The sequence below is a fragment of the Nuphar pumila genome, chromosome 5 (assembly GCF_984573655.1).
Source record: "Nuphar pumila chromosome 5, dmNupPumi1.hap1.1, whole genome shotgun sequence".
NCBI classification, from domain to species: domain Eukaryota; kingdom Viridiplantae; phylum Streptophyta; class Magnoliopsida; order Nymphaeales; family Nymphaeaceae; genus Nuphar; species Nuphar pumila.
Window position 1 is genome coordinate 5,501,449 of NC_143253.1, and position 10,531 is coordinate 5,511,979.

The window sequence follows — 10,531 nt, forward strand, 5'->3', positions numbered from 1 at the left end:
CTTTCCAGTGGCATATAACATGCAAGTTGCAATCACATAGAAAAGATTCACTAGGGTCCCACTTGGACCAACGATCTACAAGATCCTTCGATGGGTGGTCAGCATAAAATGCAGCATCCAGGGGCAACGAAGACCAGAGCAAATGAAAATAAAAGTAAAATAACTTGTATTTCGTTTCCCACAAATATACCTCTAAGTAGGCTTCAATTTCTGAACTAAAAATTAGCTAAGGGCAACCCTTTATTTTTTCTGCTTCTTCAGCTTAAAAAATCAGGCGAAAAAAACATGTACACAAATCGATCAAGAGGGCCAACTTTCAAAACCGATTTGGGACTACCACTAACTCAAAGGTCATAATTATGGAAAAAGAACGCAAACCTCGATTACCGATTCCCCCCCTATGGAGGTCTTGCCAGAAAAAACAGGTCCTTTTCAACTCCAAAGCTACCATTTTCTCTTTGTCCACCTTGTTATACATGCGACTTTCCGATCAGATAATCTTTTCTGATCAGAGCAATATACAAAGGTCACACCTTGTCAGACAAGCTCCGGATGTGTGGACCATGCTACAAACCCAAGGGCTGCCCATGGTTAAACTTTGTTGTACAGGGGAAGCTGGCGCCTAACGAACGAAAAAAAAAATAAGCAATAGCCGTGAAGACCTCCTCCAGCCTCCGTGGACATGAAACAGCATGGTCGCATCTGGGTGTCTATGTGCCAGTTGGGTGCAGGAAATTCAAGCCAGATTGTCTCCTCACATGCTCAGGAAGAAGCTTTTCGATGAGCTCTTGAGAAGCACCATTCAACTGCAACAAAAAATTACAGGTAAAGTCCTTTGTTTTTGAGGGAAACAAAACTTAACACATTTTTCAATCAGTTAACACAACCAACGTTAGTATAATTAAAATTCAATGTGATAAACCCTCTGTATGTGTGTGTATGTGTTATTTTGGAGGGAAACAAAAATTCAAACACATTTGTCAATCAGTTTACACGACCAACTTTACTATGACTAATTCGATGTTAGACCCTGTGTGTGTGTGTTGTGTTGGGGGGGGGGGGGGGGGGGGGGGGGGGGGGCGGCTAAATAATCTTATCTCCTAAACGTCTTCGAAAAAGCATATGCATGAGTGTTTCCCTAATTTGAACTTGTAAATGTACTTTATACTATTTAACTTGGTAAAAGACATACTTTAGGTGAGGCACTTTTTATAAATGTTTTTTTTGGGCAATAAAAAATAGCCGCTCATATTGCACTAGAACTTAAGAAAAATAAATTTTTTGGTCAAATTGATTCTATGCGAATGATAATTTTTAGTAAATAATCAAATGATAGACACATAGGTTTAAATTAAGCAAAATATACATGTGACTGTTTTCCTGAAGTGTCTAGGTCGTTTAGGTGATAAAATTGTCCAGTAACTACTGCTTTTTCTATAGTGCACCAAAACTCTATGATAAAATATATGTTTTCATTAGAACAATTCTGTCCAAAGCATGTTTTACTAAATAAGCATTGTTAAACGCATACGGATCAATCAAGAAACAATTGCAACTGTGATTTTTGTAAGGTCCTGATGCCCGACCTAACAAAAAGGTGGCATGATGATCCCTTCTCTCTCTCACACACACACACACAGAGACTTTTATGTGTGTTTATATTGTATCTGTCTGTAGGTTAAATTAAGCAAAAATTACATGTGACTATATTTCCGTGAAATGTTTAAGAAAATGCCCCTGCATAACATTCTAAACATGTATTGTCTTTGTCACCGGCCTTATTTGGAAGCTGTTGAATTTACAACTGTTTTCTTTTTTTCTTTTGGTTCTTCCTCTTTGAGATATCAGTAAGCAAAAGTCGTTCTTTTAGTAAAGTTGACTCGTGTCAAAGTAGTCCAACAGGTTGGATAGTCCTAGTCTTTGAAGGGCTTGGATTGGATCCCACATGGTTCAACTCTATCTACTTTGGTTGCTGGCTATCTAAATCATTCATTCTTGGCCGTGTTTAATTCCAAAACATTTAAACACATACACACACATACAGAGGGTTTATCACACTGAATTTTAATTTGGAATGTGTGTGTATGTGCTATCTAAACCATTCATTCAACTGATTGACAAATGTGTTTGAATTTTTGTTTCCCTCCAAAATAACACATACACACACATAACAAAAAGGTGGCATGATGATCCCTTCTCTCTCTCACACACACACACACAGAGACTTTTATGTATGTTTATATTGTATCTGTCCGTAGGTTAAATTAAGCAAAAATTACATGTGACTATATTTCCGTGAAATGTTTAAGAAAATGCCCCTGCATAACATTCTAAACATGTATTGTCTTTGTCACCGGCCTTATTTGGAAGCTGTTGAATTTACAACTGTTTTCTTTTTTTCTTTTGGTTCTTCCTCTTTGAGATATCAGTAAGCAAAAGTCGTTCTTTTAGTAAAGTTGACTCGTGTCAAAGTAGTCCAACAGGTTGGATAGTCCTAGTCTTTGAAGGGCTTGGATTGGATCCCACATGGTTCAACTCTATCTACTTTGGTTGCTGGCTATCTAAATCATTCATTCTTGGCCGTGTTTAATTCCAAAACATTTAAACACATACACACACATACAGAGGGTTTATCACACTGAATTTTAATTTGGAATGTGTGTGTATGTGCTATCTAAACCATTCATTCAACTGATTGACAAATGTGTTTGAATTTTTGTTTCCCTCCAAAATAACACATACACACACATACAGAGGGTTTATCACATTGAATTTTAATTATACTAACATTGGTTGTGTTAACTGATTGAAAAATGCGTTTAAATTTTGTTTCCCTCAAAAACAAAGGACTTACTTTACCCCAATAAACTGGAGATCAAACAATTCCTACACGTCCCTCTCAAATTATAAGATAAACCACTATCATGTTCAAAACTGAATAGACTAAAAAACTATTGAGAAAAAAATAAAACTGTTTCAAAAAATACTTCTGACAACCAGTTAAAGTGCATGCCAAAACAGGTGTTTGAGCAACTATAAAGCACTTCAGACAACTAATTAAAGCCCACACAGAAGATGCACCAGATACAAGTAAAAAATAAAAATAGAAAGCTAAACAAGACCATGACACTTCATTCAGCCTTATAAATGAGCATATTACAGTGCCTCATAGACCTAGCTTGTCAAAACCTTCAGGAGCATTTCAGATTGTACCAGAACTTATTTCTAATTACCAAATAATTTTAAAATTGGATGACTAGAACTGAGATTTAGAATAGTTAATTCAAAATAGCATGTAAGCACGTCACAAGCTCGAGGAAACCTTAACAAAGAGAAACTTCAAGTATTCAGAAGAATACAGGAGCCAGTTGGAATTTTCAAATTAAACACCAAATATGGTTGGTGAAAGAAAAGAGAACTAAAAATAAATATGCAAAACACTGAGAGGCAAAAAAAAACCAAAAGGATAACAAAAGTTGAATATCCAAGAGAGGAAAAAACCACCAGAACCAAGGAAGACATACCTCCTGCTTGAAGTTAAATAGTGGAGGTAAGGGACGTCCATTTGGTAAGCGTGCACTGTGCTCCCGAAGCTCATCAAAGAAGGGATGGGCACATGCTTCTAGCTGCAGCACAAACAAAGAATGCAGTCCTATCAAAAGAAACGGCTTTACAGCAAATACAAAAAGGAGTATTTAACACCATCTCATTAAAGTTTCAACTAAATAATAGAGGGCATTCAGAAAAAGAATCCACCTGGAAAAGAACAAGACGGAAAGATTTACAATAGTACATAAATCAAGAAAAAACTGGATATTAAATGTTTGGACCAGAAAAATGAAAATACAGAGATATGCAGCAATTTATGCTGCTGATGTATCAAAATTTCTCAAGCTTGATTTAACAACTTTTCTATAGAAATGCCCAATTTGACTCCACAAATCAAAATATAAGGATTCAACTTTGGTTTCCATTACATGCTACACAGCAAAATCCACAATGGATTCAACAAATATGGAAATAAATATGTTTTTGCTATGAGAAGCAACCCTTCTATTTAGCAAAGAGAGTTTCCAAATCCAACCTTGTCAAAGTAACAAAACCAAAAGTAACTGAACTCACAGCAGTGCAGCGGAAATTGGGGGAATATTGAAGAAGACGTGAAGTCAGATCTATTGCCTCCGGTGGCATCCGTTTGTGGAAAACCTAACACAAACAACACAAGAAACATACTGAAAATTCCAACATAAGATCAGTTGATTAAAAAGTTGAAATTGCATAAAAAACATAGCCACATCACCCAAGAACAGTTACGTATTTGTAGTATCGCCAAACAAGCTCAGACACTCAAAAGCAACTCAAGCAACTCTAGTTTGCATCTCATAGAGGCCATTTGAGCTCCAGAGAAAGGCAAATGGGACAAGCCTGATCTAGTTCTCAAGCTCAAAGCAAGGATGCTGCGTTGAATCCAAGTGAAGTTGAGGCATGGATCAAACTTTAGATGTTATATACACTAAAACACACTCAACAAGAAAAAGGTTTTAGCAGCAAGTGGGGCATTATTTGTTAAGAACACCAGGCATGTTCTTTCGCCAGCAAGCTCGCATTCACACAAGCATGATGCATGATGCACGACGCACGCACGCATGCAGTACAAAAATATGAGCTGAATACAAGTTTCAACCAACTAAACTCAACTACTAAAACACCACATCTTAGCTGTTTCAATATAATTTGTCTTTAACACGAAGAATATTTGACCAGCAACCCCTTTGTTCAATCTATGCTAATGTTTGAAACTTTCCCACTAATTCAGTGAGAAGCAAGGTCATGCAAATGGATGATCATACCTTGTGCCAAGGGTGTGCTTTTATCTGTGGAAATCTGAACTCCGTATAATTAGGGTTCATGCACCTAATTTCCTCACGGGTTGGTGTGCCAAGCACCTGAACAAGTTTTGATGACTCAGTCTGACTTATAGAGTATAAGGAAGACAGATTGTTAATGTACAAAATATGAATAGCTACCTTAATGATCTCAACAAGCTGGTCTACTGCACTTTCTCCAGGAAACAGTGGCTAAACAGAGAAAATTCAAATAAAACTGTCAAAATGCAGATATATAATGTCAGGAAGCAAAAAATAAACAAGACATTGACTAACCTGTCCAAGAAGTAACTCGGCTAAAACACATCCAGCTGACCATATATCAATGGAAGTGGTATACTCTGTAGCTCCGAATATGAGTTCTGGAGCTCGATAGTAACGGGAACAAATATATGAGATGTTAGCTTCACCTCTTACCTGATATGCAGATCAAGAACCATGGCCACATGAGTCAACTTTTTCAAGAATGTGAATTGTCAAACAAGAAATAGAAATTTGAGATTAATGCGTGAAGACAACATACAATGTACTTAACAAGCAAAATATTCTCTTAGATGCAAGCAAAACTAAAAATTTTGGAATATCTATTAATCTACAAAAGCCGACACTTCAACAAGGTCCAAATTCAAAAGAGACAATAGCATTTTAAGAAGCCCCTAGTAGCTAAATTATGCAAAGATGGCCATTACTTAAAACTGCATATGATCAGTAACTATCCAGGTTTTGGCATTCAACTTGTGTATTTATTCAATTCTAACATTTAAAGGCACATATACTGCAAAATTCCAGGTAGTAAAAGAGTACCCATAACAGTTCATCAGGACAAGTCCCACGCATAGAATACAGTCCCATACAAACATGTGAATGCATGCATGAACCAAATAAAGTTAGTGGTATCCAATGGACCTCGACAACAAACAAAAAAACTCTTGGAAGCCATATTTACAGCACACATTCATCTATACCACAGAAGAGAGGAGACCTCTCTGAATAAACAGAGGACAAGTGTACAACAGAATTTGGTACACAAAAAGAAAAAAGCATCATGCATTTCATTTTGACGTGCATCTTCACAGACCATTTACTATGAGATCATAACGAAAGGGTGACGTAAGAGAAAATCTCATCTGGATTATTATTTACTAACAACATATGAAAAGAGATAGGCACATGCAAGGAAACATGTGCATAATATGTATGACCACATGCAGATCATGCATTTAAATATGCCACAGTTAATGCAAGCAAAGACAACATAGGAAACCTACTATGGTACTGTCATTAATTATTATCAATGACATGGCTTGTCCCATCTACATGGGGTTGATCTTAGAGACCCACTCTATGTAAAAGATGAATTAAAGCATGTGATGAAGGTCCCAGCTGATACAGCAGCAAAAAGTACAGGGCAAAAATAAAATAGAAGGAAGAAATTACCAGAACTTTAGCACTTCCAAAGTCACAAAGCTTAACCTGGTGGGTAAGAGGATCAACCTGCAGATGTTTCAAGATAGTCAAAGGAGGGGGGAAAAGAAAGAAAAGATTATTCACTTCACTAAGCATAAATCAAGTCAGAATAGGTAACATCCAAAAATATATACCAGAAGATTTTGGGGTTTAACATCCCTGTGACAAACCCCAGCACCATTGTGTATATAAGCCAGTGACCTAAATATCTGGAGTAAAAGACACCAGTCAATAAAAAATAAAAAAAAGAATCCAGTAACATAGCAGGACAAGAACTAAAAAAAGACAGGTCAGCATACCTGATAAGTGTATAGTTTCACATATATAAGTGGCATTCTTTGGTTCATGTTACTGTAATGCCGGAGCACTCGATAGACAGTTTCAGGGATGTATTCCATAACCAGATTTAGAAATAGCTCATTATTGTTTGTTGTAGAGAAGAAACAATGCTTTAAAGAAACAACATTAGGATGATCCATTGAGCGCATCAGCTGTAACTCACGGTTCTTGTACCGCCTATCTTGCAAGACCTTCTTTATAGCCACAGTCTCTCCAGTCTCCAAGCATTTTGCCTGGACATGAATCGCATCACTCGCAAAATGTTCTAGCTGGCGTTAAAGTAGGACAAACTGATCATTTTTTAATACCTGAAAGACAATGCCAAAAGATCCAGTCCCAACAACTCGTTCTGCCATGTAACTGATAGTCTGGAATATGAGAGAATCAAACAAATTAGTCACCCTTCAACATTAGCAGAATATACAAGAATAACATCATCTGTGGAAGATAAGAAAAACAGAACCATGCATGTCTATAATTTAATTCATCGGTTCAGCCAATGGAATATACAGCAGCAAGGGCAAGAACAATTAATCAGAGTTGCAAAACATTGATTCAAGTACCTATCAGCTTTAAAGTTTAAGCATGCAAAAGATATGATTCACATAGCATAATAGCAGTAATACAATAATAATAATAATATCCATAACAAAGATGATGATGATGATGATGATGATAACAATAATGAATGATATCAATAACAATAATGATGATAATAATTTTATCAGGAAAGTGGATCCCAAAAGCCAAAACATGATCAATTAATCAATACAAATGGACCCCATGCTAAGATTAGCAAGTTTTAAGCCAGAAAGATTCATCAACTGACAAGAATAACGTTCATGAAACCAGACACTTTTCAAGTAGAAACCAAGATAATAACTAATTACAAATTATCCATAAAACGAAAATCAGTTCAGTAACACATTATGAAGGGCCAAATGAACAAGACAAGACAATGACTGAAAGAACAACAAATTACAAATGATCCAGAAAGCCAAATATCATATTAGTTTTAACCCAACCCATTATGATGGGCCGCAGGCCACATGCCTCATGCAAGACAATGAACAGAAGCCATCAAGCTCACAAATATTACAATTTAATTTAACAGCCAGATAAGCCACTTTTGTAATAAAAACCAAAATTACAACCAAACACAAACAATCCAGAAGGTTCGGCATCAATCAATTTTTCTATTACAAGTATGCCTATTATTGAGGGCAAAGAGCATAGGAAAACCGTATTAGTGAACAGCAACCATCAAGCTTCTACCATGCTACAATTCACTGTTCAATAACCATACAAATCATTATTTAATTATCACGCAAAAAGAGATAAAGGAAAGGAAATTTTATGAGAGCACAACCACTAAAACTAACCCGTTTCATTTCACCATTTTTGCCTCCAATAGTTGTGGAAATGATATGACCGGTGCCAGCGTCATTCCCCTCCACAACAGACATTGAAGCCGATAAATCCTGTGTTTCAAAAATAACATTAACAAAAGTCAATTAATACAAAAGGGTCGTAGTGGAAAAGAAACAAAGTGGCTGATCAGGGATCAAAGATATTTCTTTAGATCTTAATATAGCAACATTTTTAGGAAACAATGACACAACCAAGCTCAAGCTAAAGAACAAAATATTAGCATAAGAACACAATATGAGGGGACGTAATAAAGGAGCTAGCACTCAAACATACAGTAAATCTCACAAAGAGGACCGATGCACAAGAACAAGAAAAAAATCGGGAAGAGTGAACTAAAAATCTATCCTTAGGATAAACAGGAGCAAGACCAAAGCATACTAAACCCCTTAAAAACAGAACAAAAATTCACTAACAAACCAATAGAAACCCTAGCATTAACAAAGAGCAACTGAGCCACCTAGAATAGTAGATCGACCTTCCCCAAAGATCTCAATAACACAAAAAAGGAAAGGGAGCAACGACTCCGCCGGACAACTACAAGAGTGCCGCATAGATACGCCTAAAACAAAAAAAAATGGAGAGAACGAAATAAAACTTAGAATGCGCGAAACTGTAACCTTCGATTATAACCTAAAGCGACTGGAAAAGCACTAAATCCATCAGATCCCCATCAGGCAGAGGAGAACACTCTCTGGAAAATGTAGCGTCGCCAGATTCCCAGCCAGTAACATTGATCTGTCTAGGATATGGAAGATGACCAAGACAAAAAGCAGGATCTAGACGAACGACGACCAAAGGGCCTACTTCCAGCGGAAAACACTAAAGATCGACAGAAAAAGCAAGATAAATACAGACGTTCAATGCAGAATCAGGCCAACGTAACATGCAGAACCGAAAATATGAATGTAGAAACAAAAGATGGGCGGATTTCAACAAGAAACCGAGATATTCTAACCAGAAAAGCAACGTTCCAGCAAGAAAACGATAAGATTAGAGCAAGAAACATCAACCGCCGGCCCAGATTGATGGAGAACCAACGCAAAATCGGATGGACAGCCGGAAACCGGCAAAGAACTCCCAAGAAACCCTCAAAAGCCCACGGAGAAACCTAAATCTCGCGAGCCAAACGCATCGATCGTCCTAAAAGAAAAAGAAAATAAAAAGAAAAAACACTCAAGAAAAAAGCCGAAAGTCGAACTCTAATCTCTACGGGAACCGGCATTCCAGAGCTGAAAAACCCTAGGATAAGATCTAAACCTGTCGGATCAAGCAACGGGAAGGTCCCCGGAAAATGGACTAAGGAAACGCCGAAGCCGCCGGAAAAAGGGGACGGAGGGAGAGGTTTTACCTTGACGTCGGCCATCTCCGGGAGGGCGGGCGCAGCCTTCAACCCCTCATCCGAATGAGGCCCCAGAGGCAGGGAAGCCATCACATGTGGTGTGGAAGGACGGAGTGGCCCGCTTCCTTCACCCCAACTACATCCCCACCCTTACAAATCGTTGATTTTATCGACACCCTCTCTTTCTCCTCTTTCTGGTTTTTTTTTCTGTAAATTTGCAAAAAAACAGCTAATTAATTAGTTATTACATGAACCCCACCAGAACTTTGATTAATACAATCAACCTCCTAAACTTTTTCTGATTAAATGACGTGGATGGCACTAACTTTTAGTACAATACCCAAGTTAACTGCAAACTAGATTATTAACTTTTCTTTCTTCTTCACATGAGATTAGAAAACTTGAGTTATATCTTAACCGTCATGGTTTAGTGTAAAGCTTGAATGGTTTAATTGCACCAAGACGATGTTATTTTGGCTTAATTGCACTAAAATCGTATTATTTGTTTGGAGTTGACCTTCATATTAATGATGCATAAAGTGTCTCCTTGCTTAATTAGGTTTTCACATGAGATTAGAAACTTGAGTTGAAAGGTTTCATATCTTTAACGGTCATGGTTTAGTGTAGAGCTTGAATGACTTAATTGCACCAAGATGATGTTATTTTCGCTTAATTGCACCAAAATGGAATTATTTATTTGGGGTTGACGAACATATTAATTATGCATAAAAAAGTCAGAAGTAGTCTCCTTGCTTAATTAGGTTTTCACATGAGATTATAAAACTTGAGTTGCAAGGTTTCATATGTTAACCGTCGTGGTTTATCGTAGAGCTAGCTTGAATGGCTTAATTGCACCAAGATGATGTTATTTGGGCTTAATTGCATCAAGATGGTGTTATTTGTTTTTTGAGTTGACGTATATATGAAGCTTAACTTGTAGCTAGAGGAAGGCCAAGGGTGCTAGGCCCTAATGGTCAAGCCTCGCTTGGGTGGACGGAGCCTAGGTTAGGTTTTGGGGCTTTGTTCTCGTCTCGTAAAAAGGTGATCGGAGCTTGAATGGCCCGTGATT

General features: G+C 37.3%; 1 protein-coding gene across 1 annotated transcript; it reads right to left on the minus strand.

The window, feature by feature from the left end:
- Positions 1-314: 314 nt before the first annotated feature.
- LOC149836574 (shaggy-related protein kinase eta-like) lies at positions 315-9,607 on the minus strand. The gene is made up of 12 exons (XM_090005446.1): positions 9,472-9,607; positions 8,075-8,173; positions 7,001-7,060; positions 6,653-6,925; positions 6,488-6,562; positions 6,324-6,380; positions 5,163-5,303; positions 5,028-5,078; positions 4,851-4,946; positions 4,123-4,206; positions 3,525-3,626; positions 315-806 (listed from the first exon to the last, which is right to left on the minus strand). Exons 1-12 carry the CDS (start codon positions 9,550-9,552, stop codon positions 711-713), a joined length of 1,215 nt encoding a protein of 404 aa, XP_089861572.1. The 5' UTR covers positions 9,553-9,607; the 3' UTR covers positions 315-710.
- Between the last annotated feature and the right edge of the window lie 924 nt (positions 9,608-10,531).

Coding starts and splice junctions, on each gene's coding strand:
- LOC149836574 (XM_090005446.1), bottom strand. CDS start 9,552: ATGGCTTCCCTGCCTCTGGGGCCTCATTCGGATGAGGGGTTGAAGGCT. Junction 8,174..9,471: donor CGGAGATGGCCGACGTCAAG/GTAAAACCTCTC, acceptor TTTGAAACACAG/GATTTATCGGCTTCAATGTC. Junction 4,947..5,027: donor AGCTTGTTGAGATCATTAAG/GTAGCTATTCAT, acceptor AAACTTGTTCAG/GTGCTTGGCACACCAACCCG.